This window comes from Corvus moneduloides, chromosome 1, assembly GCF_009650955.1.
Source record: "Corvus moneduloides isolate bCorMon1 chromosome 1, bCorMon1.pri, whole genome shotgun sequence".
In the NCBI taxonomy this organism is placed as follows: domain Eukaryota; kingdom Metazoa; phylum Chordata; class Aves; order Passeriformes; family Corvidae; genus Corvus; species Corvus moneduloides.
Window position 1 is genome coordinate 113,829,232 of NC_045476.1, and position 26,275 is coordinate 113,855,506.

Consider the following 26,275-nt stretch of genomic DNA (forward strand, 5'->3'; position numbering starts at 1 on the left):
GTCTAGATGGGAATGTTTGCAACGTTTAAGTCAATGCCATTATAGTAATAACTACTTTTATTTTCTTGGATAAGATTATTCTGACTTAAACCAGTTAGTGTAAAACAATTCAAGTGAAGACATACTGGAATGCAAATCCTGTGCAGATGTTGCATCAACATAAGTACATTAGTTTAAATTTATAAGCTGGGACATACCTGTTGAAGTTTTCTTCAGGTAGCTGAAGAAAATTAATCTTTAATCTTTATCTGTATGGAATTTCTGAGATACAGATTGGTGGAGGTCAGAGCAGTCTTCACTAATCCTGCTTCTCATGTTCCAAGGCATCTCCTGCTGATGGCTCTTTATAAAAAGAGAGAGCCTTATTTTTTGTTACAGTTCAGACCTGTGGTGAAGGTAGAACTCCTGGTTAGAGGCAAAGGCCACTGTTGAAGACAGAATAATGAACTAGATGGTCTTTGACTAGAAGCATGTTTAAAATTACAGTAGGCTTGCTTTCTTCCGCCTCTAGTCTGTCATTCTTGGCCACTCCCTAGTCTGATTGGAAAAGCCACCTTTTCCTGCATATAACATCTGATCAAAGAAAACCTACTGTCCTAGATAATGTAGGTGAAACTGACTGTAAATAAGCAGTAATTTATGAGTATGTTTTGCAGAGCCAGCCACATATCATCCATGACATGGTCATTGTCTCCAGTATGCTCCTAGAGCCTTTGCCTGTCTTTAAAGTGAAAGACACTTTAAAGGTACACAAATCTTTAACTTTACAGATTCAGCTGTCCAGGTACAGAGTGAGTGGGAGGAGATCGTACATGTTTGGCCCAGATGAAAGGAAGAATGTAACTGAGAGGGAAAATATAAGTGTTCACATGTCTCCTAACTTTTCCTCTCTGATAATCCTTAATTCCACTTTTGTTCTTAGAACTTTAGGTTGCCATAGTCAATTTTTTCTTCAGCTTTGTAACCTGGCATCCAAAGGGACTTTGCAGTTGGATTGTTAGGGCCTGTTGTGCACTGGTATGAGAGTTGTACCACCTGCTGGGGCAGTTCCATCTTCTACCTGTTCCAACAAGGACAGTAGGTGTTTCTTCAGTAGAGAAGCCTTTGTCTGGGACGATCCAAATGGGAGGACTGTAAATCCTTAAGACTCCTGCATAGATACGGTGTTCAAAGTCTGATACATCTGAGGAAATCTCCCATGTCTAAGCCATTCAAACCTCAGAGGAGACAAACTTCCATCGAACTTCTTCCATTCCAAAAAAAAGTCAGGAAATCAGGGAAGGACATGAAGGATTGAAAGACCTTATTCTTTGAGCAATTTCTGCTTATCCTAATTTTTCAGATAGCATTTTGGAATCCGGTACTCCTTCAGAGCATGGTTGTTGTGATCTTGCAAGCCAGTTAACTGGCTCCTCCAGTAGAAGGATCAGTATCAATCATTAATTTAAAGCAAATTTAAAATTTTGAGTCCTGTAAAAAACATTAACCACAATAGAAATATGTAATATTTCCTATAGCTTTTGACTCTGAAATACAAAATGTCCACCTAAAAAACATTTTTATACTCATTGTTTTTTCTCTGTACAGAATCCTCTGTTTTCTACACTGTGTTTGATAGCTGTAGCTTTATTAGAAAATAATCTGGGGTTTGTTCTGCTGCTATGAAATCAAAATCATCACCACACCAGCCCCAGATTTTTTTTTGCTTTAATATGTTTGTATAGTCATGATCCAAGAAGGACTAGGTCTGTACAACCATTAGGATTCAAAAGTTCAGACTGCCTTAGTAATGAAGAGGATGGTTTTAAATACACATTTTAGTGTATGGGCAAGCTGAGGTCTAATAGCACTGGTTTATAGTTATTTTTTGGTGTAGAACTGCACAAAGATGTGTGGTAAACATTGAAAATCAAGTGACATAAATCCTTCCTTCAGTGGGGTTTTTTTTAATGCTTCTTCATCTTCACTTTTTGCTCCTTATTAGATCGTTAATTGCAAGGTCATGTCAGTTGCACTTCAAATGCATAATGATGCAGACTCTCTAAGGTCTCATTACACTAATGTTACTGCTAATTATAAAACAATACAGTAGAACATCATTCTTTGAAATGTCATGGATTGTTCATGGTAAAATAAGCAAGCCCTACAACTTATGACAGCTCATAAAAGATAAATTATATCCCATGATAAAAGCTGCGTAATTTTTTTTAATTGCCTATACACTGCAAAGAACACAGGGCAATTCTTTAGTTTATTGTCCTTTACAAACAAGGCAGGTTGTTTTGCAGACAAGAAAGCCCACTCCTGTTTTCATACCAAAGCAGTGACCTGTTAAAGATGGACTGAATTAGCAGGATGTTATAGTATTGGCCAAAGAGCTCGTTAGCTTCTTTACTAGTGGTTTTCATTTTTTTCAGTCTATGTCACATCTAATAAATGATTTTTCAATACCACCAGCTGAAACCAGCTGTTTGGCAGATGCTCCATGCTGTTTGCCCAGTGTACAAAAAGCCAGTATAGGTTCTGTGTCTCTGGTGACATGTGGAATCAGCTCTACACTTGTTTGAGCAAATAGACAGCTGCCAGCTAATGGATCCATTAGCAAACTTCCCACAGAATATCCTGTCTTTATCACTGCATGAAATTTTAATAACTTTAAATCATTACTTTAGTTGAAAGTTAAGAAGACCTTTTTGTAAGACCTTTCTGTAAGACATTTGTTTCACAGAAGTGAAGGCGTGTCTTTTCTTGACAGAAACAATTAATTTTTTTATGCTAACACTGAGAAGTGAAGGTAGAGTAGCAGTGGAAATCTTCAATGTTGTTTTCATCTTTTTATTAGCCATTTGTGAACCTCAAATTAAATTATTTTTCTATGTTAGGTAACATGGGGAGTTATTTTTTATTTGGAGGAATTTTTGTTTGTTTTAGGTGGGAAAATATTTGCAGTCTTGCCTTACCCTTTTGGAAGGAGACTTGATTTGCTTTTTCTTCTAACTTGACTCACTCTTTGTAGTAAAAAATCACTTATGTGCTCTTTTTTAGCTGTATGAACAATTTCAGTAATCAAAAGGAATGAAATCAAAATGTTGCAAACTGCCCTTCCTTTAGTGATTTTTCTTTGCTGTACCTCTTAGTTAGTACCCAGTTTATATGAGAGGCTGAAAAGAGAGGAAGTCCATAGGGCATCTTTCCCGTTGTGGCACATTGAAACTACTGCATGTGACTGTCACTCCTGGCCTTACCTCATTACGAAGTCTCCAGAATGCAACTGGGACATGCTGCATTGTAACAGAAGTGCAAGATCGGAAGAGTATTCCATTGGCCCAAAAAAGGAAAAACCCCAATTTTCTTGGGTGTTTTTTGTTTGGTTGTTTTGTTGAGGGTTTTTTTATAGTGAATGAGTTTGTTATCAAATGCATTACAGCAAGTGAAACAAACGTAGGACTCTCCCAGCCCTTGGTCTTCAGGGTTTCAGATGCTAACACCTAGCCTTTAAAGTCTTGGTGCTGATGGGTAGAGTATGGGGGAAAGGGAACGCAGTGTTTAGAGGCATTTGCAGGCAACTTTTCTCTAAGGTGTGTGGCTGGAACAGACTGTGAGTGTATCCACCAGAGTTGAAATCATCTCTTTCAATGAAAACTCTATCTAATCTTCCTTCATGCCAATAGGAGACCTTTCCTGAAGCACTCCTGACAATCTTGTGTCCCAAGGAACCAAGCAGTAACTTCTGTAACTACCAAGTGGAAGGAGCAAAGACATGTTGGATAGACAAGTAGTTTCCTTGTGACAACCACCTCTGGGCGGGATGGACAAGGCTGCAGACACCCTGAGGGAATTTGTCAGTATCCCAAGATATAATGGCTTTAGAAGAAAAACTTGTTTTTCTTGGTCTGGTAGCTCATCCTTAAAGGAAAGCAGATAAAAAGAAGCCAACACAACGACTTTACTGGCCACACTTTTCAGTTGTTGTTGAACAAAGGTTTCCTCATGATCTGGCACTCTGCTATAAAAAGGAGCTGGGAAGATAAGAGGGCAGCATTGACTTTCTTGGAGCTCTCATCTTGTCAGAGTGTTTATTAAGGGTCTTCTTCATTGTCTGAGATGTTTGTAGAGTATTGAACGACAATTAACCGTTGTCCTTTATATGACTTCTCCAAAACGCAAATCCAGTGAGATGCTACTAAAATCTCATTTGATTCCTACTTCCTGGAGTACTCTCGTTCTTCTGTTGATTTCTGTGGGCATCCTGTTAACATTCAGCTGTCTTATTAACACAGATCATTTTAGCTTCTGTTTTCTACTTGAAAACATTCTAACATAGATTTGTTTTCATCTCAAAGACAGAACAAGACAGCTGGGCTTGTAGTCCATGCCTTTCTGAACATGGTTTCCTGATAGACCTCCAGCAAGCTGACTGCCACCCTCCCCCACCCAAACCATGTGGGCACAGTGCTCAGAATCAATAGGTGAATGTTTGTTTCAAAGAAAGAACAAGAAGCTGAAGTTGCTCAAGTAGATTGCCCCAGACACCAGTCTTGTCTAAAATAACAGTCTAACTAATGGGAAATCAGTAGCTTGTGGATAACATACCTTGGGCCAGCATTTCTTTAAATAGATGGACTTCTGCAGTGCAAATAGGAATTTCCCATCTGAATCTATTTCTAAAGAGCTCAGTGCGTCAGAAAGAGAGCTGTTAGGTTTTTATGACAAAAATGTATTCCATAATATGTTTTTGCCGGCCAGGCAAAGGTCGATAAAAATAGTTGTGAAGTTATTTCAGTTACATACATTTTTGATAACAAATGCAGTACCAGAATAATCAAATCCAATGTTGCACACCAGCTGCTTAGGGATTTTTTGTTCTTTATCCAGTAATTTATTACAGGACTAAACAGTACTAAGTCGTTGGGGGTTTCCCCCCACAGGATGGGCAGTCGGGGTTTTTTTAGTACTCGCTCCTTGTATATGTCATCTTCCCTCCCCTCATGCCTCTAATTCCTCCTCACAAATACTATACAGTATTTTAGTGCAGTTCGCACCTATATTTTTTGCTTTCAAAAGCTAAGGAGCTTGCTTGCTCAAATTTTTTTTGTGGGTATGCAGTTATAAAAGTAGTTTACATTTTTGTCTGCTTATTTCTGAATGTCTTTCTCTTTGAAGTGCTGATTGAATCTCTGTTGTTAATCTCTTTAACCCCTGAAAGAAGATTACCTTAACAGTGAAGTGGCTGGGGAGGGGAGAAGCAAGGGAGACTCTGATTCTGTTTTTCTAGAATGAATTCAGGTCTTCAATAAGGGCTTTTCTTTGTGATGCTCAAGTGTACCAATAGTAAGTTCTTGCTCCTAACACAGCCTAAGTGGGTGTGAGCACGCACGGGTGATAGTAGTTACCATCCATTTGATCGAATGAGCAATTCCTTGGGCAGAATCCAGCAGTTTTACCAGACTTGGTAAATTGTTTGCTATATATATTTTTTTTTTCTTTTTTTTTTAATCTTGAGATCTTATCTTGAAGTTCAGCAAATGCCAGAAGGAAGAAAAAATATTTGTGATGGACATTTGGATGGATGTCTGTATGCTTCCCTTTTAATCTACTTGATTAACATTAATAGTATGCTGGACTTTTGAATTGTGTGCTTAACTTCCAGCCAAAGGCAAGGAATCAGTGCTATTAGAAAAGACGTTTTTGTAAAGGTGATTGTAGTATTATTCAATGCTAGGAGAAAACACTGATTCAAGTTTTTTAAGAAGAATCAAGTAAGCCTCAGAGGAAGACAAGAATTCACAATAGGCAGCCACGTGGCCAAAAGAAAATGTTTTGGATTACAGTGTCTATTTGCAGTGGTAGGGAAATTAAAATGGTGTGATTCTGGATGTTTCACTTCTATTGTGAATTAATAACTGGCTTTTCTACTGTGGATGGTAAGGTGTCTTTTGTAAAGTATTTAGGCACATTGCATTCTTATGCACGTATTTGAGCTTTGCTCAACATTGCTATGTTAACATTTGTTCATAATTAATAAGTCGGCAATAATAGTATGAGAAGTAAAAATAATTGAAAAGGTGTGGTTTATGATGATTCATTATTCTGTGGAAAACCTCAAATGTGATTTGTAAAAGGGCAGTTATTTGACTTTGTTGCTGCTTGTTTCTGCATCAGTAATTGTATTATGTTGCAGTATTAGGGGCTGAAATGACAAGGTGAATATACTTAACCTTTTTGAGCAGTAAATTTTATAAGGTGTTTCACTGTCTGTGGACCTTGTTCTTTTCAGGAACTCTGAATCATGGTTCTTGAGGAAATTGCAGTACCTTTATTATTGTACTGTTCGTTATATGGGGGTATTAGTTTCTCTCAGTGTGACTCTATTAAGGCAGTGTTTGTTTAGTAAAATTTACTTTATTCCATTTTTCTGTCTAACAGTTAACAAGGCAAGAAGGAATTGAGAAGGAAAAAATATAATTAGACACACATTGGGAAATACGGTGTTTCCCTAATTGTTAGTTGGAGTCCATGAAATTGTTGTTGTACTTACCAAAATACGTGGTTTTCATGCTTTCAGACTCCTGCTGTTTATTTTTTCAATTGATTCATTAGAGAATGTGGAGCAGTTGATTTCCTATGTCTGTCGAGGTTTTACTTTTGAAGTTAGAGTAGATTTTTAAACCCCGTCCTGCGAATAATGCAGGAATTTTAATGCCAGACCAGTGCTGCATCTAATAGACACTGCTTTTCTTCCTGATTTGTTTCCCAGCTGGGGTAAGCCAGAAAATGCCTGCTACCGGTTGTGACCACCTGAAAAATGGCAGGTGGTGACTTCTTAAGGCTCAGTCAGTGTTAATTGCTGGCGACAGGTCTCCTCTCTGATTCCCTTCAGCAGCAGGTAATAGGTGTCCCCACGGTAAACAGCACTGGCACTGTCTGCCTGTAGTGGGAGCTGGTGGCAGTCCTGGGCCATCAGGGATATAAATTGTCACCTCTCTGGGCACAGTTCAGTTTCTAAACCCCTAAGGATATTGTAATTACTCTTAATTTTTTGCAATTTTAGTTACTCTAGAGCTTAACCCTATCCTGTGGCTGTGAATATCTGAAGTTTGTTTGTGAGATGTATTTGGGGGGCTGGCAATGGATGAAAACTTCTCTATGTCTTTAAAAATGTTAGTTGTCACCAGTTGGTCAAGACTTGATTGCACAGATGCTTAAAAAAGAAAGCAGGAATGCCCCATTCGTTTTCTTTGTACAATTGCTTTGGATTTACTTCCTGTAATTGACTCTGGGTTTGTCACATCTGTTTCGCCCTCCACCCTGCTGTAGAAGACTCCAGTGTCTTTTCCTCATCTGTTGCCTGATTCTCCCTTTTTTTTTCTTTGTTGCCATTTACAGTCAATCAAGTAACTGGGATGAAGAATAATCCAAGTGTGCTGTTAGTATGTCAAGTTGTAAGGGAAAATAATTAGGGCTTCCCTGGTCTGGTAATGGTTTCAATTTTACTCCAGAACACTTTTTCATCAGTGTTTACACCCTGCATGGGGTTTAACAGTAATATATTAGCATTTGGGTTAACTTTTTGGGAATATTCTGTGTTAACTATCAAAAAACACAACATGAAGGTGAACTCTTTTTTTTTTTTTCCCCTCTCTCGTTCTCACAGAAGCAACCATGGGGTGCATTAAAAGCAAAGAAGGTAAAGGCCCAGCCATGAAATACAGAACTGAAAATGCTCCGGAACCTGTTATTTCCCATGTCAGTCATTATGGATCAGATTCCAGCCAAGCAACACAGTCACCGTCAATAAAGGGATCAGCAGTTAATTTTAATAGTCATTCCATGACTCCTTTTGGAGGGCCTTCAGGAATGACACCCTTTGGAGGAGCATCATCTTCATTTTCAGCTGTGCCAAGTCCATATCCTAGTACTTTAACAGGTGAGTGTTACATAAAATGATGCTATTATTATTGTTTATTATTATAGCTGCTTGACAGTCATAGCCAAAAACGTACTATGACACCTCACTGTGCAGAAATAAATTGCAAATTTAAAATAAATTGTCTTTTAGAGGTTCCTGATTTTCAGTATCTTTACTGCTCAGATAATAATGCAGCCTGTATTCACTAGTGACTGAGGCGTGGAGGTTGGGTGTTTAGGCTTTTATTTTTGTGGAGACAATTAGGATCACAGCACAGAGAAATTTTACTAAAGACAATAATGGCAATAGTTGATGAAGTTACGTTAGAAGTTCTAAGCTATTGAAGGGATGCATATGGGATAGGCTTTAAACTTGGAGAGATGTACAAAATGAAAAACACTTCAGATTCAGGAAATTGATATTTTAAACTGGTTTCAAGTCTGATTACTTTAAGTTATATTAGTACAACATTGAATCAATTTATAAAGCTAAACAGGATTTGCATTATATTCTGTGTATTTTACTATGGGAACAATACGTATGAAATGAAAGAGCAGAATTCTCATTGTTGGTGGTCATATTAAAACCAAAATGGACAATGTAAAAATAGAATTTGCAACACACAGAGACCTTCTTGGCTGAGGTATAGAGGATACAGCATTTTAAGGCAACATGCACATTTGGTATTATAAACTCACCGTTATATCAAAATCTTAAAACACACAAAAATATTGATTTTGTCCACATAGCTAATTTCACAGTATAGATGGATATTTTTGAGAGGAAGCTGTGATTTATTCTTTTTTTGGGAGGCACAAGAAAGAAAGACATTTATTCCAGAAGCTCTGCACAGACACTTCACGAAACAGAGTAAATAATTTCTTATTAGTCTACTTCTAGTTTTCCCACAAACCTCTAATGCTGGCACAATTACGGTGCTTAAATGTTTGCAATGTTACTGTGGCATTTAAAGTCTTTTAAACACGAGAAATTTGAGATCTGTGAAGATGCATTCTGACCTTGACATTAAGCAATTCAGGAAACCAAGTATGAATTGTCAGGTAATGGTGATCACCTTGTAGTCCTTTTCTTGGGAATACATTAAAAGCCAAATAATTAAAATGAACATCTGGCCTGTATCATTTATGAGTCAGCTCTGAATCCCTGTTTTGCATGAACATGCAGAAATTAAATAAGGGCAGCATTTCTTCATATTCATTAGCTCTGCTGAGGAAAGTTTATTGTATTTCATCTCCTCCAAGAACCTCTTACTAGATCTGGTTCTTTGGTCATGTAGGAATCTCCAGCAGTGCATGCAGGCACTCCTGGGCATAACCAGACATCAGGGATGTGGCCCCACACCAGGTACCACAAATCCTTTTCTGCAGAGACCAGACAGGATGTTCTGTTCCCTGTTCTTGTTCCTGCTGGTAGTTAAGCATGTTATATCTTGAACCAGAGTCAACAAGAGAGATTTCTCCTGAAAAGAGAGTCTAATATCTCATCAGTGTGAAATCGGTTATCAGCAGGCAGGCTGATTTGTGTGAATGCTCCCATTGTTTTGCAATTAGATAAAATGATACTGCATATGAAATTATTCCTCCTCGTTCTGTAAAATCAGCCTATCCACAAAAAAACCACACATTTTAAATAAAAAAAATAAGTATATACATAGATAAAATTGCGCTAACAATTATTTGGTAAATTCAGTACTGCTTTTCAGATCAGTCGAAATTGGGTGTTTTTGTGAGTGAATGAGATGACAACCTTCATCTGGCTGTAAGCTTTTTGTGTTTGTGACCAGTAAAACACTGGATCACATTCTGTTGCCCTTTGCTTCACAAGAGAGGAGAATAGATGGGCTTGTCAAACAGGATGTAAGTGTCAGTAGTACTTACGCAGTTGATCAGTGATGTGTGACAAGAGGATGATATGGTTGTCATCGTGGCCTGTAGTGAGGCTGAATAGAGTTGAGCCATCTTTTATTCCTCTAGAGCAGAAAAGAAGAAATCTGAGTTAGTCACACTGCTCCTGTATTACACATGGTCTGTCTTCAGATGCTTTGAATTCATAGAATATTGCTGAAAATGAAAACAGAAAAATGGGCTGCTGTTCTTGCCTTCCATGAAGCTGTGCAAGTACTAGTGCTCTGTAATCCCCATGCTGAACAAGAGGGTAAAGTCTTCTCTCCAAAACCAGTCATAGATTAGAGGATGGGAATACTGACCTAATGAAAGGAAAATCCTTAAGGAAAGTCTTGTGGCTACAGATAGCTTGAGCAGCTAAACTAGATCACCTCACAGTGGTTCACAAAGAAAACAGCTGCAAGAGAGTTGAAAAATCATTTGACAGTATCTTTGCTTAAATCATTCTATGCTGATACTGTTCTCTTCAAGTATTTTATTATTCTTTGCTATGAAAAAACAATGCTTGTGACTGAGAACAAAAAGAGGTTTTATGGTAGCTGAAGTTTTTCAAGGTTCATGGAGTCTCCCAGTTTCTTTATATGCAGTTAAAAATTTTTGTGATATTGTGACTTGAGAGTATTGATTGTGTTCATCTGCAGAAGAACTCTCTGGGGATGGTTTATTTCCATAACACTTGCTTTCTGTTTGTGTGAGTATGTTTGTATCCTCACAATTTTCTTGCTCCACATATCAGTTTGTGTCATCAAAATAATGTAGTAATAAAGGCAAAAATTTGTAGAACTGTTTTGATTTTTAACTTAAATTAGGAGCTGCTAACTTCTAAGGAATATTTTAATTCATTTTCAGTTTATAAATCACACTTTTAAAAAAGCCTTCAATTACTCTAACCCCCTGTGGGGATTTTTGTTCTGTTTTTCCTAGTGGAACTGTAAATTCATTTCCAGCTGAGGCCTGCTGAGAGACTGTAATCACAGGAAGACGCCAAATCATATGAAAATATTTAGGTGATCAGGAGCTCTTAAGACAGTGTACATTGCAAAAGAATATTGCATATAGACTTATCCCCATTGCATTATGTATTCTTCCTTTCTGATCACTGCCATATTAACTGTGAGATCTAAAATTAGATGGAACATGTTTCTCTTGGTGGACATGTATATCCTGGTACATATATATGTGCGTATTAGAGATGTAGTGTTATGTATTTAAAAATGTGTTATTGCTTGGACCATCGTTAAGCTTCTTAAATGTTCATTAGATGAGAAATAGCATTTCTAGGGCTTAAAAAAATCTTCCTGAATTGTCTATTTGCGGTTTTCTATTTTAACTTTCTCCTAGTTATGGTACATAGTTCTTTATTTTTGCTAGTAGCTTGTACATCTCAAACAGCCTGTTCTCCTTTCCCTCTTCCTCTTTTAGCCCAGTTTTATAGATTAGTTCTTTAAAGTATAGAAAAAGGTTTCCTCTTGGTAAGTGTAGAAGCCTTCCTACCATCCACCTCTCTCACATCTGTCCTATCTGGGGGACATGTTCAACAGCGTGCCCTATACCAGAAGTGGGATGGGAAAGCATATTCCTTAGGGTTGATGGAGTGCAGCTGTTCCTCACATGACTTGTCTTGGTCCTTGTTCTCTGATGGATCATCCTCAGCAAGGGTCTGCATCACTAGTGGGGAGACCTGGTGGAATCAAAAAAATCATTAGTGCTAAAGCAGAGAAATGTCTTTGTCCCCAAGAGAATACTTTTATTTCTGGTTCAGTTCCTTGAGTAGGTCTTGATGTGTAACCTCAAAAAGTTGGGAATGCATCAGTTATTTATGGCTAAATTCAACAGAAACTTCTGTGAAAATTAGTGGCTGATGGTTAACCATTGTGGTGGTGTAGGTTCTTCCAGAATTGCATTTCTTAACAAGAAGCAAGCTTAATAAAGAAGCTATGGGGGTTTTTTTTACTGATGATGCATCATGCAGGTTTCTGTAAATAAGTGCTGTAATTATTAATGTAGTTCCAGTGATGTGTCTAGTGGCCTTTTGTGGTGTGGAAGCATATTTTCAGAATATCTGTTTATAGGCATTGCTCTGCCTTAAGAAAAGAGCAGATTATTGATCTGGCTTCCAAAATGAGATACAACTCAGAGTGTTTGCTGCTTCCAAATCAAAAATGATCAATTATTTTACACACAAGTCCTTAAATCAAGTGTTGGAACATTACTGCTATATCCTATGGGATTTTTTTTCTTTTTTCTAAGGTGGTGTTACTGTATTTGTGGCCTTATATGATTATGAAGCTAGAACTACAGATGACCTTTCATTTAAGAAAGGCGAACGGTTCCAGATAATAAATAACACGTAAGTGTTCTCATTCACAGACTTCACTGCATTGTTGGGAATAATTAGATCCTCAGTTCTTTTGGAGATCTGTATATCCTATTTCAGTGAAGAGTAGATTGGTTTGGTTTTTGTTTTTTTAAGGCATTCAATATTCAACAAGCATGGGGTTGCAATGTATAATACTGCTAAGACAGTAACTTTTCAGCCTGAGATCAGGGTTTGGGTGCAGATGTAGAACTGTAGCAACTGTGGCCTCTTCTTGGTTGTGTGACTTCCTTCCCCTCCCTGCCCTAGCAAGGCCCAGCTACCCCTTCGGGGCAGCAAAGGTGGGGGCATGTACTTCTCCATCCCAAACTCTGCACCTGGAGTTGCTCTCTGATCTGGAGAGGCAGATGAAGACTAGACAACTCAGATGTTTATTTACACGTCTCTGCCATAAAGCATTTTGGTTTTACATTAAAAAAAAAAAAAAAGCCCCAAATCTTTAAAATATTAAATTCCACTAAGAGGTATTTGTGTTGCTCACAACATGAGAGGTATGTAGGTGCAGCACAAACTATTTTAGATGCCTTCGTAATTAAAATAACATGTTGCCTAAATTTACCTGCCTTTCATATGTGAGTACATTACAGGTGCTACGGAATTACGTGTTGTTTGTATGTGGAAGAGGTAATTAATGTTTCATTGCAGGGAAGGAGACTGGTGGGAAGCAAGGTCCATTGCTACAGGAAAGACAGGCTACATCCCAAGCAATTATGTAGCTCCTGCAGACTCCATTCAAGCAGAAGAGTAAGACGCTGTATCTTGTCAATCTTACTGTCCTTCTACACTTTGTACCCTGCGGTGATACTATTTTTTAATTCATTATATGTAACATTTCAGGGTAAAGGAGGAGAATACTACTAATGAAGGGAAAGCAATGCTACCTGGATTATGTCAAATGTATAATTATTAGTAAGCATGAGGTGGACACTCATGCGGATGTTTTATGCCTGCTTGCTTACATGCAGGGCTAAAGGAGAAAGGATGGGAGAATTCAAGAGTGATAAAAATTGAAGGACACACCTGGTGTATCATGTAAAGCAAAAATGGATGGGTTTTAGCTAAAGAGTTCACACACCATCAACTCTAGGTTTTTATCCTTATTTTTGCTTGCCAAACCCTGAGTCAAGATCAGCTGTATCCTTGGTCTGAGCTAACCTTACATTCTAAAAAAGCATTTGCATGCACAATTATTGCTAATCTATTAATCTGTAATAACTTTCTGGTGACAAATTTTTTTTATATGCTAAGGACTGCTATGAATTTGGAAAATTACACTGCTTTGTGTACCAGTACTTCCTACATTTATTTACTAACATTTATTTACTAACATCCTGGAGTGCTTCGACAATCACATGAAATGACTGTGGAACCTGTAGGTTGGAGTACAGTTTTAGTTTAGTTAGGCTTGTTCCAAGGGATTGTATTTGTTGTACTAGAAATACAAAGTTGCTTTGTATACAGCTCTTGCTTCAATATACAGGCATGATAGTGCCAATAACAGTTCTCTGACACATGATCTGTGCACTTCTCTGTTTGCTACTGCACGTCTGGGAAAAGTGCCTGATGTTCAAATGTTTCCTGAATCTCAAGCTGAGACTTTAGCATGCTGCTGCTGCTGCTCTCACTTGGTTCTTTGCTATTAAAATACGATTACATCAAAGATGCTCCGTTATTTTACACCCTTGAGTTTAATCTGGTTTTAAAATTACTAACTCTTGTTTATTTTTTGGAAAAAAAAGGCAAAGGTTTCCTTTTTTTAAACTATGCAATAAAAGCTTATGTCATTACAACTGCAGTGCTGATAAAATGGAAATGATAGCCCTTTACAAAGAAAGTATGGCTCCTAAACACTGACAGAACAGAGTGGTGGGATTTGTAATGGGTTTATGCGATGACTAGAGGTGAGAGTGAAGGGTGATGAATAAGGAAGCTTTTAAAAAGTGTTTATTTTAAAGAGCCAGTGCTAATTTTAGGAAATATCCTCACAGCATTTGGAATACAGTTCATTTCTTTTAGAGTTTGTTAGCCCTATGCTTTGATAGTGTTTGTAGATTTTGTGTTGTGACTGCAATTAGAGTTACCAGTGCAAAAGCAGTACAGAGCCCCAAGTTGCTAGGATTTTGTCTAAGTGGCTTTTTCTAAGCCTGAAGGCATTTGTAGCAGAAACTGCTTGTGACAGGATCCATATTATTTGTGTGCTTTTTTAATGACACCATAATATAAACATTTAATTGTCTCTAAAAAAGAAAGCAATTCAACCCTACTATTACTTTATAGGTAGTGAAATAAAACAGCACTTTGCAATGTAGTTTGTAAATTGTTGTAGTAGTCTAGGGAAGAGGCATTTTCATGTGGAGTTATGAACTAGGATTCAAGTTTGCTTCTGTAAGATTATAGGTTACATCCAAATTGTCTTCAGCATGTATACTCTCATACCCATTTCTAACTTTGCACATCTCCTTCAACAGTCAAACTGCAAATACAACAAAATGTAAGAATAAGTTTCAAATTCCCATGTGGTTGCACAGGCCATTCTGTTCATGGCCAACAAAGTGATCCATCTTTATCTACATTTTTTCCCCAGAAAATGTTTCACCCACAAAGCCATTGTTTTGCAGCAGTTTTCAATACTACTTTTCCCATCACTCATGAAGCCAAATTAGCTTGATGATAAGACAGTGACAGACAAAAATTTACACTTAGCATCACTTTGTAACTTCTGAGGCACCTAATCAAAATAAAATGTAGTTAGAAATAAGTGTTATTCCTGAGTCTGGGGATTCATATGAAGATGGACCTTAAAATTATCACTGGCTCAGGACAGTGCTGTGTGCAGGCTGTTCATCAGGATGAGCATGCTGTGGGAGTGTAGAAGAAAAAACTCCTTTTGTGAAAGAACTGAAGGCAAGAAAAAATGCAAGTCTTAAAACATCTGTGTTCTTTTTGATATCAGAATGATTCAGCAATTTGAAATGTTACTCATAGAGAAGTAAATGACACCTACCATAGGGTTGCTCCTAAATGATCGGTAGAAAAAAGTGCTCCCTCTACTGAGGTAGAAAAAGATGGGAAGCAACAGATATTGAAACAGGAGAGTTTCCAGCTGAATCTAAGAAACTTTTTCATCCTGAGGACAGCCAGGAAGGGGTACAGGTTGCACCAGGTTGATGGTCTGTCCTTCAAGGTTTTCAAGCCTGAAGTGGACAACATCCTGAGCTACTAGGTCTGATCTCACTGCTGACCCTGCTTGCAGCAGGGGGCTGGACCAGAGAACTTCAAGGGCCCCTTCCAGCCTCAATGAACCTGTCATCCAATGATATTTATGCATACCCACTTTGCATTAAATATTGTTTTCTAACAAAGCCAGAACTGCTTAAAGAAGAGAGTTTTAGCTGCTGCAGCATTGAATGTGCTGCCAAAATGTGTCATCTGATTCATCTTGGCCTATAAACTTAACCTGAGGAGGGTGTTCATTTCAATGTTGCTCTCCATTGTTAAACCAGCAGAAAACCATAGTATTTGCAGATATAGGCCTCTTTACGTGTATTTTGTAAATTGTAGAAACGAGAGTCATGTAGAAATAGGTCATCTTCATCTTTTGATTATATGGATGTCATTGCTTTTGCTGATCTTTGGGATACTTGTAGCTCAGTAACTGTTTTGGAATATTAGTAGTCCAGTCAATGCTTGAGATTTCTAAATCTTTTGCTTGTATGAGTACCAAAGTATAGGAAGCTTTTATTTACACATTTCCTTTTAAATTTTCTAGGTGGTATTTTGGTAAGATGGGCAGGAAGGATGCAGAAAGGCTACTTTTAAATCCTGGGAACCAGCGTGGTATTTTCTTAGTAAGAGAGAGTGAAACCACTAAAGGTATGTATGTGTCTGTTATGTTGGCGAGATACATTAAATGTGATTTTATATTTTGTTGAAGAACCAGATGTGCCTTGTTTCCTAGGTGCTTATTCCCTTTCTATACGTGACTGGGATGAGGTCAGAGGTGATAATGTAAAACACTACAAAATCAGGAAACTTGACAATGGTGGATACTATATCACAACCAGAGCACAATTTGAATCTCTACAGAAGTTGGTGAAACACTACAGAGGTAAGCCCAAGTTCCAGTGTCCCAATGTTACCCTGTGCCTACTGTGAGGAAAAAGGACTGTGTACATAACTTATTCTTAAAATTCACAACTATAAAATTTATTTCTGATTTCAATAAAAAGTAAATGGGCTAGTTCTTTTTATCAACTTTAGGATGTTGCTTTTGTTACAGTCTTACCCCTGCTTAACTGTGAAGCTGTTAACTATTTTTTCTGTTTTTTCAGAACATGCCGATGGGCTGTGTCATAAGCTAACAACTGTGTGTCCCACTGTGAAACCACAAACACAGGGACTAGCAAAAGATGCCTGGGAGATTCCTAGAGAATCTTTGAGGCTGGAAGTTAAGTTGGGCCAAGGATGTTTTGGTGAAGTGTGGATGGGTAAGAGCTTAATGTGACACATTTCGGTTGTTCCTGTGAAAGTTTTAATAGTATTTTAAGTAAATCAGTATTGGGATCTGAAAAGATAATATCATAAAGAAATGAAGGGCAAGAATACCAGTTATGATCATGCATGTAATTGTAAAATTAATATTCAGTATAGTTCTAGTTTATGATTATTCTGTTAGCCAAAAAAACAGAAGCAAAGAAATAGTTTCAGCAGAAAATCTCTTCACTGTTACAGTGGGGAATAAAACCTGATCTGTTTCTTTAGGAACCTGGAATGGAACCACAAAAGTAGCAATCAAGACACTAAAACCTGGTACTATGATGCCAGAAGCTTTCCTGCAGGAGGCTCAGATCATGAAGAAACTACGACACGACAAGCTTGTGCCACTGTACGCAGTCGTTTCTGAGGAACCAATCTACATCGTCACTGAATTCATGACAAAAGGTGTGTGACAGGACAGTTAGAAATACTACACTTAAAAGGTTATTTAAGACCACAGCAGTAAATCAAATGTTTAATTAATGCTAGGTATAAGATAACTGGAGTATAAGTGTTAATTTTGATTAAATGAAAATGAACAACGCTTGACCTACTTGGAGGAGTTCTGATTTAGATCATGGGCAGAGGCATGATTTTTTGCACATCTGTGTCACCCTTGCCAATCTTCCAAGTATAAGACTGGGGGTTTTTTTCTCGTCATTTTTAGTGTGTACAGTCAGTCACATTTAAATGGAACAGTATAGGTGGGAATATCATTATGAGATTATGCCTGCCTGTAGACATGCTATCAACAAAACACGTTGGGCTTTGGGGTTTTTAATATTTCTTTCCCAGCAGTGTAATAGTAAATTTTAAAAAGGTTGAGTGGGGTTTTTTTGCAGACTCCCTCCTTTATCCCCTTGTTTTCAGTCTTTCATCCTTCTTCCTTTGCTCCATATCATTTCCCCCTCCCCCTGCTGCTGAACCAGAGCTTTAGAGATCTAGGCAGAATGTAGAAATAAACATCATAAGCATATTAGTGTTAAGAAGCAGCAGATTTTCAAGTCAATTATTCAGTTTTTTATAAAATGCAGACTTCAACTCATAGAGAAATTTTATTGTCGTCATAAGATACAGAAGCAAGGGAATGGCTAGTTGTGTTCAGTATGGCGCCACAAATGTATGGGTTTGCTTTTTCCTGCTTGGATGGGGTTTTTAAAGGGTTGTATTAGTTTAAAAATGTAAAAAGGAACAGAAAATATAAAAAGTTCTCCTGTGTTATTGTTGTTCCTAAATAACACTAGACAGTCTCTTAGATCTAAACCTGCCACGCAAAATCGGTTTTCATTGTCAGGTTTCAGCAAGGCAGTAAGGAAAAAAGAAATTTATAACTGTCTGTCTAAAGAAAAGCAAAGTTTACTACCAGAATTGGATACCTTGCAAAAGCAGAAGTAAAGAATTGTAATTTGTCTAAATTATGGATTTTAAATGCCATTGGAAGCTTCTTATTGCTTACCTTTGACAGACTTCTCACATTTTACAAAAAAAACCATAGAACTGCTTTGTTCTAAGGCAGTAGAACAATTTATTTTTATTTATATTTCCCCTTCTACAAGGAAAAGAAACAGGTAAAAACTGCAAAGTATCCAACTTTATTTTTTTTTTTTTTGCAACGTGGACAGGTTACTAGAGATCAGTGTGAAATCTTTGCTCCTCTTCAGTCCTTTGATCTCATGAACCAAGGTCAGAAAAAGTCTGTGCAAACACACACAGCAAACAGCAGCAGCAGTGGGAGTCTGCCACATTTTCACTTTCACTATGCAAAAGTACAGCAAGTCACTAAAGTCATGTTGGAGGAATCTAATTCAGAGTTACTGCTATGAATCCACTTCAGGATATGCAATCAAGTGGTTTCTTTCCCCATCATGGCCACACTTGTAATTTTGTTGCTGTAATTTTGACTGTGACAAGGCTGATTAGTTACCAATCTTCAGCAGTTTCTTAGGAAAGAGGTCATGTGCGTTCATCTCATGACATAATGCCACCTGTAGGGAAAGCTGTTGTGTAGAGACAAAGCTTTACTGCACACGTAAAGGTTGCTGTCTTAACAGAAGCACAGGTCCTTGGAACTGATTTCAGATGCTGCTCATGTAATGGTCTGGGTACAATTGCATTATATAAATGAGAGAAAATAAGGTATCATAAAGAATGGAAGATAGTTTTGTTTTCCCCTGTAAGAAAGAAAATGCAACAATTTCAGAATAATTTCTCTAGTATATGATAGGGGGTGGCAGAAAAATGTAAGTAAGGCATAGAGGTTTTTTTGTTCTGTAATTATAAATCGTACAGTGGAAGAAAGTCCAGCTAGGAGGAGCACTGATACCAGCAACATTGGGAAAATTCTAATGTATTGCCAAAAACAGCAGTCTGATTTATTACTGTTTAGTTATCTGCATTATCGAAGTGGATTCCAAACCACTTGGATAGAGTTGCACTAACCAGTTACCAGCGTGGAGGTAACCATGGGCTTCGTTACTGGGTCACATATTCTGGTAAATTATGGATTTTCAAATACGGATTTCATGAGATAAATGTGTCAATTATAATGTCTAGGAAAGAAATCTCATTTGTGTTTTCAGGTCAAATTAATGTTTTGGTTTTTTCTTCCTTCTCCCCCTTCCCCCCCAAATGTGTCATGTTTTACAGGCAGCTTGCTAGACTTCCTTAAAGAAGGGGAAGGGAAATACTTAAAACTCCCACAGCTGGTTGACATGGCTGCTCAGGTACCAAAAAAACCTGTATTTTGTGCTTAGAGAAGAGATATCAGATATCAACTAAACATAAATATCAAATGCTCTGGCTATTGTATGCTGCTCTGTCTTACACCTTCTGTTGCAGGTTTTAATTTGTCAGAAAGGAAACAGTCTGGTTTGCAATTAGCAGATACTCTGTAGCCAGACACACTAATCAGTGCAGAGCTCTGGGTTGCAATGCTATACTTCTATACTTTCACAATGGGAATGGAGCTAAAGTAAAGGGGTGCAGCTCAGTGCTTGGGATAAATGTATATAGTCATGAAAAATAACCTTTCATAACACTTTCTTTTTAAGATTGCAGATGGCATGGCTTACATTGAAAGAATGAACTACATCCACAGGGACCTCCGGGCAGCTAACATTCTTGTAGGAGACAATCTCGTGTGTAAAATAGCAGATTTTGGTTTAGCAAGGTTAATAGAGGACAATGAGTACACTGCAAGACAAGGTAAGGCCAATTAATTTAATTAATAAGACCGGTTGCCTTTTAATTGCTTAGAACTATTACATTTAGCAGAACATGCCTGTGTATTGTGTCTTCATGAATAAATATCATGCATGTAAGTGTCCTTTCACAGCTATGTTTAGGTGACCCCCTCACCTAAGTGCAGTCCTAGTAAACTTCTTTTGTTCAAAGTTATGTGGCAGTTTGTTTGTGTTTTCAAAAAGCATTTTTAATTATTTTTGGGGGATAAACATGCTACAGTTCGAAGAGAAATGAGATTCCAGAGAAGTTGCTCATCAGGTTCACTTTTTGAAACATATTTAACACATTCTCAGGTGTCTTTAGTGGTTCCAGATATTGTAGCCAGTAGTTTATGCCCTAGTTTGAGAAATATTAAAACACCGATACCACCTTGAATTTTATCAATAAAGCAAAGTATAAAACTGTTTTTAGTGCAGTATTATTTTCAAAATATTTTGAAGTGTAAGCAAATTATGGATTAGTAAGGGAAAACTGAGAATCTCTTTCCAATGTTTGTAGGAGCTAAATTTCCAATTAAATGGACCGCTCCAGAAGCAGCGTTGTATGGTCGGTTTACAATCAAGTCGGATGTGTGGTCATTTGGAATTTTACTGACAGAGCTGGTAACTAAGGGGAGAGTGCCATATCCAGGTAACAGGAAAATTTAATGGATTTTTCTTTTCTTTGTTGTATTCTGTGCCTCTGAAGTTACCTTTTGTACTTTTTGCTTTCATTCAGAGCCCACAGTTGACAAGCAGAGACAAAAACTTAGGCACACCTCACTTGTTCCTTTGTTCACAAAGATACTTTGTTTTATTTTCAGATTAAATATTGCATATTTTAAAGTGTTTTAAGATAATAGCACTTCTAAATGTGACTGACAGTTTATTTCAGATTAGTGGGTATCCTTATGTTTCCTATCTGTCTGTTCCTGATATTTCTACTTTTGACATTTTCCCAGGCAACAGAGAGCATCAGTACACTGAACCTGCTAAACCAGTTTTTTGAAACTAAACATATTTCAACAGATACTTTGCTGGGTCTGGAATTTGTAAGGCAGTTCTGTTAGGGATATATAAAGCGTTTTTCTTGGCCTGGTTTCAAATTAAGTGGTCTTTGAGTGGAACCTAAGGCAGGGAGAAGCTATTTGTGCTTGAGTCTCCTTTCTAAAAGGACAGGTCCAAGGCAGTGGGAAAGGGAGAAAGCGTACATACGGACTAAGGACCAGGTATTGAGGAATTACCAGTGTACCAAAGTAATTTTCAGAAAACTTATTTAATGCAAAATTGTAAAAAATTCATTCACTACAAAGCATTTTCATTAAAGGTTCTGTTCTCACAGAACCACATGCCTTGCAGCTGAAGAGATTCTTGAAGAAAAACTTTGGGAACCTGTTCTTTGCATAATGTCATTCAGAGCTAATATGCTTTCCCTTTAGGAATGGTGAATCGAGAAGTTCTGGAACAAGTGGAACGTGGATACAGGATGCCTTGTCCACAAGGCTGCCCAGAGTCTCTCCACGAGTTAATGAAACTGTGTTGGAAGAAGGACCCTGATGAGAGACCAACATTTGAGTATATACAGTCTTTCTTGGAGGACTACTTTACTGCTACAGAACCACAGTACCAGCCTGGAGACAATTTATAAGCCAACAGTCTATATAACATGCACAAATCTGCCAAATCTAAAAGACTTGCAAAGAATTCCTGAAGTCTCTAAGGAATCACAGGAAAGAAAATCTTCGCTACTTTGCATGCTCTTAATGGCAAACTGGAATTTCATAATGCAGTTGCACAAAACCACTTTTAAAGTGTTATACTCTGATTTACCAATGACATGTTTTTATTTTTTCCTCTTTCCCAACTTATTTTCAGGGTCCAAAGGAAGCTTACTGAAAATACGGGGCAGAAAAAATAAGTGTTGGTGTGAACAATAGCAGAAAAAACAATGTTTCAAATCCTTTATTCTCCCAATATTTGCTAATCATTCTACTAATGAGAGAATTGTCTGGAATTAGTGATCTTGGGATAAGGCATTGTTAAAGCAGAAGAACTTTGTGGGACCAAGCAATTCTATTCCAGTTCCGTAAAACTCCCTGTGTTTAAAACTACGTGTGTGTGCCCCCACCCCCACAAGACAAAAGATGGTACAACTGTACTTGATTTATAGTATTGATCTTTAAGCTTCCGCTTTCATGGACTTAATTAGGGTAGGCAGGTAAAAAGAGAAATTGGAACAGTGAATGAGAAACTTGATCTAAATGGTAGACCTCAATAGTGAGATTAGAGAGCATAATGCACTGTGTTAATACTTGTATTAATATAACTGGAAAGTAGCATGAGAGATTTTTCCTTTTTTCTTTCTGCATAGCTAATTAAGAATAATGAAGGTAACTAGAAAATGAGGCAATATTTTATAAAATTGTGTTGATAAAGTATGATGATATTTGAACTTGAAGCTATGTAATACAATCACGGGGGAAAGCCTTTAATCTTTAAAGCTCCAGTGCAACAGCAAGATTTTGTATGGGAAGACTACCTGAACAAAGTTCACTGGGAAAGCAAGACTGAAGCTGGTAAATGGCCACTTTTTAGTCCTTTTTCAGAGAGGTTTGGTACTGTTGTATGTGGCTTGTAAGTGTTAATGAGGGTGGGTGCCACAAGTGCTATCTGTCACTAGTTCAGGGATTTGATTGCACTTTTGCTTGTCTTGGCTATTAAGACACACTTACATGCAGTTGCTCTTCCCACTTCTGCCCTTCCTACAGAATTATTTAACTAAAAATAAACAAAAGAAAATGTGAAAGTTTAAAAACTAAAGGGTTAAACTATATTTAATATTGTCCAAGTGATGAAACTTGCTGGCATTCAGCCCAGCTGACACTACATCTAGATTTATTTTCTTTGGCTACTGACATATCAAGCAATAACGTCATGTCTTTAACGCAACAATTTGCATGAGGTTCTTGAATTTCTGATCAAGCTTACATACTTTAATTTTGAAACACTCTTACTTAGTTACCAGCTTGGAATTCATATTATCATTGTAAAGCTATCCAACAAAAGAATTCAGAAAAGCTGGTAATATAGTTCTGGTACTAAACTTAACATTCATGCGTTTACACTACATTGAATCCAACTACCAAACAGATCTGTGTAGGAACAGTGCCATGATTTTTCATTTTCCCTCATCATTGCTCATCAACTATACATCTGTGGTTATCAAATTTTAAAAGGGCTTTCTGTAAGAAAAACAAAAACAAAACAAAAAAACACACACAGAAAATAATCAAAAAACCCAAAAATATTATGAAATTTTAATTTTTCTAAATATTTTAAAATTAATAACACAATCATATGAGTTTATGTATTAATACAGTCATAACAAAAAAATGCCAAAAATGACACTGGCATTGTATGGATTTTTAATTACTGAATGGAACAGTTCATTGTAATAACACTTGTATAGTAAAGGAATAAAACACTAACTTAATGAACATGTTCATTGTAAATGGTTGTGTATTATAAAACTTCTCCAAAAGAGTTTGTATGTTTATGAAAATTTATTTGTTTCACCTGAAGACCTTGATGTGGTTCTTACCCTAACAGAGTTTAAAATTCACATTCACACTTTTTATATAAATAGTAATAAGTTTAATTATGTAACTAAGTATTTTTATAAAGTATGACATTGTTGAACTGTTTTGCAGAATTGGTTCAAAATAAATTTCACCTTGATTGCATCTGCTTATTTGAGGTGGGGGAGGGGAGAAGGTGGGAGGGGGCCAAAAGCAGAGTAGCCTTCACATTGAGGGGAGAAGGACAGGAATAAAAGATTCATGAGGGTTTTTTTATCCTCTGTAAATTGTTTTCATGTACTTCCATGCAGGATTGTGAGTTCATGGTGCATTATTGCTGTTAAAAGGGAGATATTTTCTAGACTGGTTCACAGGTCCTTGGCAGGAATGGGTTAGAACAGTTCTGCCTGGGCTTAAAACAAACCCCCGTGGTGGACGGACAGACAGACAGACAGACTTGGGATTCTTGTGAGAGCACGTCCAACTTAAACTCTCAGCTGGCAGTCACTGCCACGCTGTAAGGCAAGCACATATCCTTCCTCTTGCTTTGTGTGGGATTAGCAGCCACTGTTCACTTCTGTCCAATTTTTCAGGGAACTTTATACATTTGTTCTTGTGATAGCCAATGTTTTATCTCAACCTCATTGAATGTTACCTGTCTCAACAAACGACTCAAAGTGCAGATCCTGGCATGTATATACAGTGCCACTGTAGATCAAGGGGCTAGTACTGTTTGAGTTTCAGTAATAACTAATGCAGCACTAAAAACCATTCTTCTTACAGAACCTACAAACTGCAAAGTTTACTGTATTTTTAGTATTTCCTGTAATGTAATTAATGTTTTACTACTTTTAATGAGAACAATCATGTAATTTCTGGTAATCTGTACTCCTCCCTGTTGTCCATCCGAGCCTTGTGATTCCCATTCTGCATGCTAGGCCTGCAGACTGTTTGTCATGCATTGTTTCAAGTTGTAGTATTTTAAGAATATTTTCATAGTATTTTTGAGTAAAATTCCAAACATAAAACATGTGTACGATCCTACTGTTTAGATAAAGTACATTCCTACTTTAGCATAAAGCATTATGAAAAGAACCTTACGTGTTCTTATCCTTGAAACCACTGAATTGTCATTTCACCAGGCTTGTGAGTAGCTCTTACAACTGAAAAGTAGCCTTGAAAAGGTTTGGAGGGGTTTCGGGTTTGGTGGGTTATTTTGGTTGATTGGGGTTTTTTTTGTTTAAAGAAAGACTTCTAGAGTTTGCTGATGGGCTGAAACAAAGCGGAATGCTGTCTTATCCACAGTCATCTACAATACTGTTTATTCTAAAACACATTATCTACAGCTGGAATAAGTATAAATGAGTATAAAGAAGTAAACTTAATGAGCCCCCACTTCTGTTATTTATTTTCATCTATTCAATAAACTCAGTTTTTAAGTTTTCCATGGAGATGCTGTAGATGTTTGTATTTGTGCCAACTTTCCCCCAACATTCACTTAGAGCTACACGGTCACGTTGGGTTTAAACCACAGGAGCACTCAGCGTAAGCTAAGCAGTATGTTGCAAGCAGGAGACTCAAATTCTCACACCTGGCTTAAGGAATTTAGGGCTAGATTGGAACAGCTGATCTGGGCACCAGAAGCAGGTCTGGGTAGATAACTGCTGAAGTCCAGAACTGTGATTCACCCAGTAACTATTGTCTTGTGCAGTCAGTACCTGGGCTCTGTGCAAGCGTGTGAAAGTGCAGGTGCCTTCATAGCCACACACGTTGCTCCCACTTCAGCCTCATCGTAGTACAGGGACAACACTGCCTTTGACCTTCCAGGCACTGCGGTGTGGGGCTGGGAGCCCCCTCCCCCCCGAATACATGTCTCTGACAGACACCCTTCCAAGACAGGATGGGAAGAGTCAGGAGATGGAAATGAGGTGGTTGTATCTATTTTTTGATGTAACAGCCTTGAGTATAAAACCTGGGTTCTGATCAAGAATCCTGGCTAGCTGGGTGTTAGCTGTGAGAGACTGTTTTGAGATTGTTGGGAGTTGGAAGCAGAACCTACTGCAGAACTTCACCCTCAGCTGCAGACTTTAACATTTCCTCAAGGACCAGATTATTTTCTCTGCACTTTTTCTTAGTGACACAGAGAGAGTGTTAGCTGCAGAAACAGCAACAGCTTCCCTGCTTCTTTCTCCCTTAGCATAGGGGAGGAAAGGGGAAGAGTGGGATAGAAGGATGGAGGCAAGCGGCTGAGGTACCACACTTCGTCACTGGGCAGAGGGAAGCAGGCTGAGCATGGCAGATGTCATATGTTCTCCTCTCTGTCATATTTTGAAAAGGAGGTAGAAATGCAGGGGAACTGAAGAGCATCTGCTCCCTTGTGCACAGTGGAAATGGAGCAAGGCTAATGCCAAGTGCTGCTTCTGTTCTCTGTGGTGGTTCTGGGCAGCTCACCCTGACTGGCTTCTTGCAGAGCCCCTTCATAGTAGTTGGGGAGTCCCAAGCATTGTTTTGCTCTCATTTCTAAGAATGAACCTTCATCAGCTGTTAGGAAATTAAAAAAACAAACAAAAAAAAGATACTGAGAGCCTGACCAGAGTGTTACTGGTCCCTGCATCCCAAATAGAGAGCATATCAGACTCTGGGAGGTAGCTTAGCATTTCTTTCCTGGTGAATGTGTGTGGATGCAGGATTTTGTGTCAGGTTTCCCTCCTCTCCATGTATGGATATGG

At 37.8% G+C, this 26,275-nt stretch overlaps 1 protein-coding gene across 2 annotated transcripts in view; it reads left to right on the forward strand.

Moving 5' to 3' along the window:
• YES1 (YES proto-oncogene 1, Src family tyrosine kinase) overlaps window positions 1-24,997 on the forward strand; it is a 50,854-nt gene extending 25,857 nt beyond the window's left edge. For both annotated transcript variants that reach the window (XM_032123159.1, XM_032123166.1), the window contains exons 2-12: window positions 7,655-7,927; window positions 12,085-12,184; window positions 12,857-12,955; window positions 15,981-16,084; window positions 16,170-16,319; window positions 16,543-16,698; window positions 16,973-17,152; window positions 19,394-19,470; window positions 19,798-19,951; window positions 20,489-20,620; window positions 21,408-24,997. In XM_032123159.1, coding sequence (XP_031979050.1) covers window positions 7,663-7,927; window positions 12,085-12,184; window positions 12,857-12,955; window positions 15,981-16,084; window positions 16,170-16,319; window positions 16,543-16,698; window positions 16,973-17,152; window positions 19,394-19,470; window positions 19,798-19,951; window positions 20,489-20,620; window positions 21,408-21,616 — 1,626 coding nt within the window. In that variant the 5' untranslated portion in view covers window positions 7,655-7,662 and the 3' untranslated portion in view covers window positions 21,617-24,997. The remainder of the gene's footprint in view (window positions 1-7,654; window positions 7,928-12,084; window positions 12,185-12,856; window positions 12,956-15,980; window positions 16,085-16,169; window positions 16,320-16,542; window positions 16,699-16,972; window positions 17,153-19,393; window positions 19,471-19,797; window positions 19,952-20,488; window positions 20,621-21,407) is intronic.
• Window positions 24,998-26,275: the final 1,278 nt, after the last annotated feature.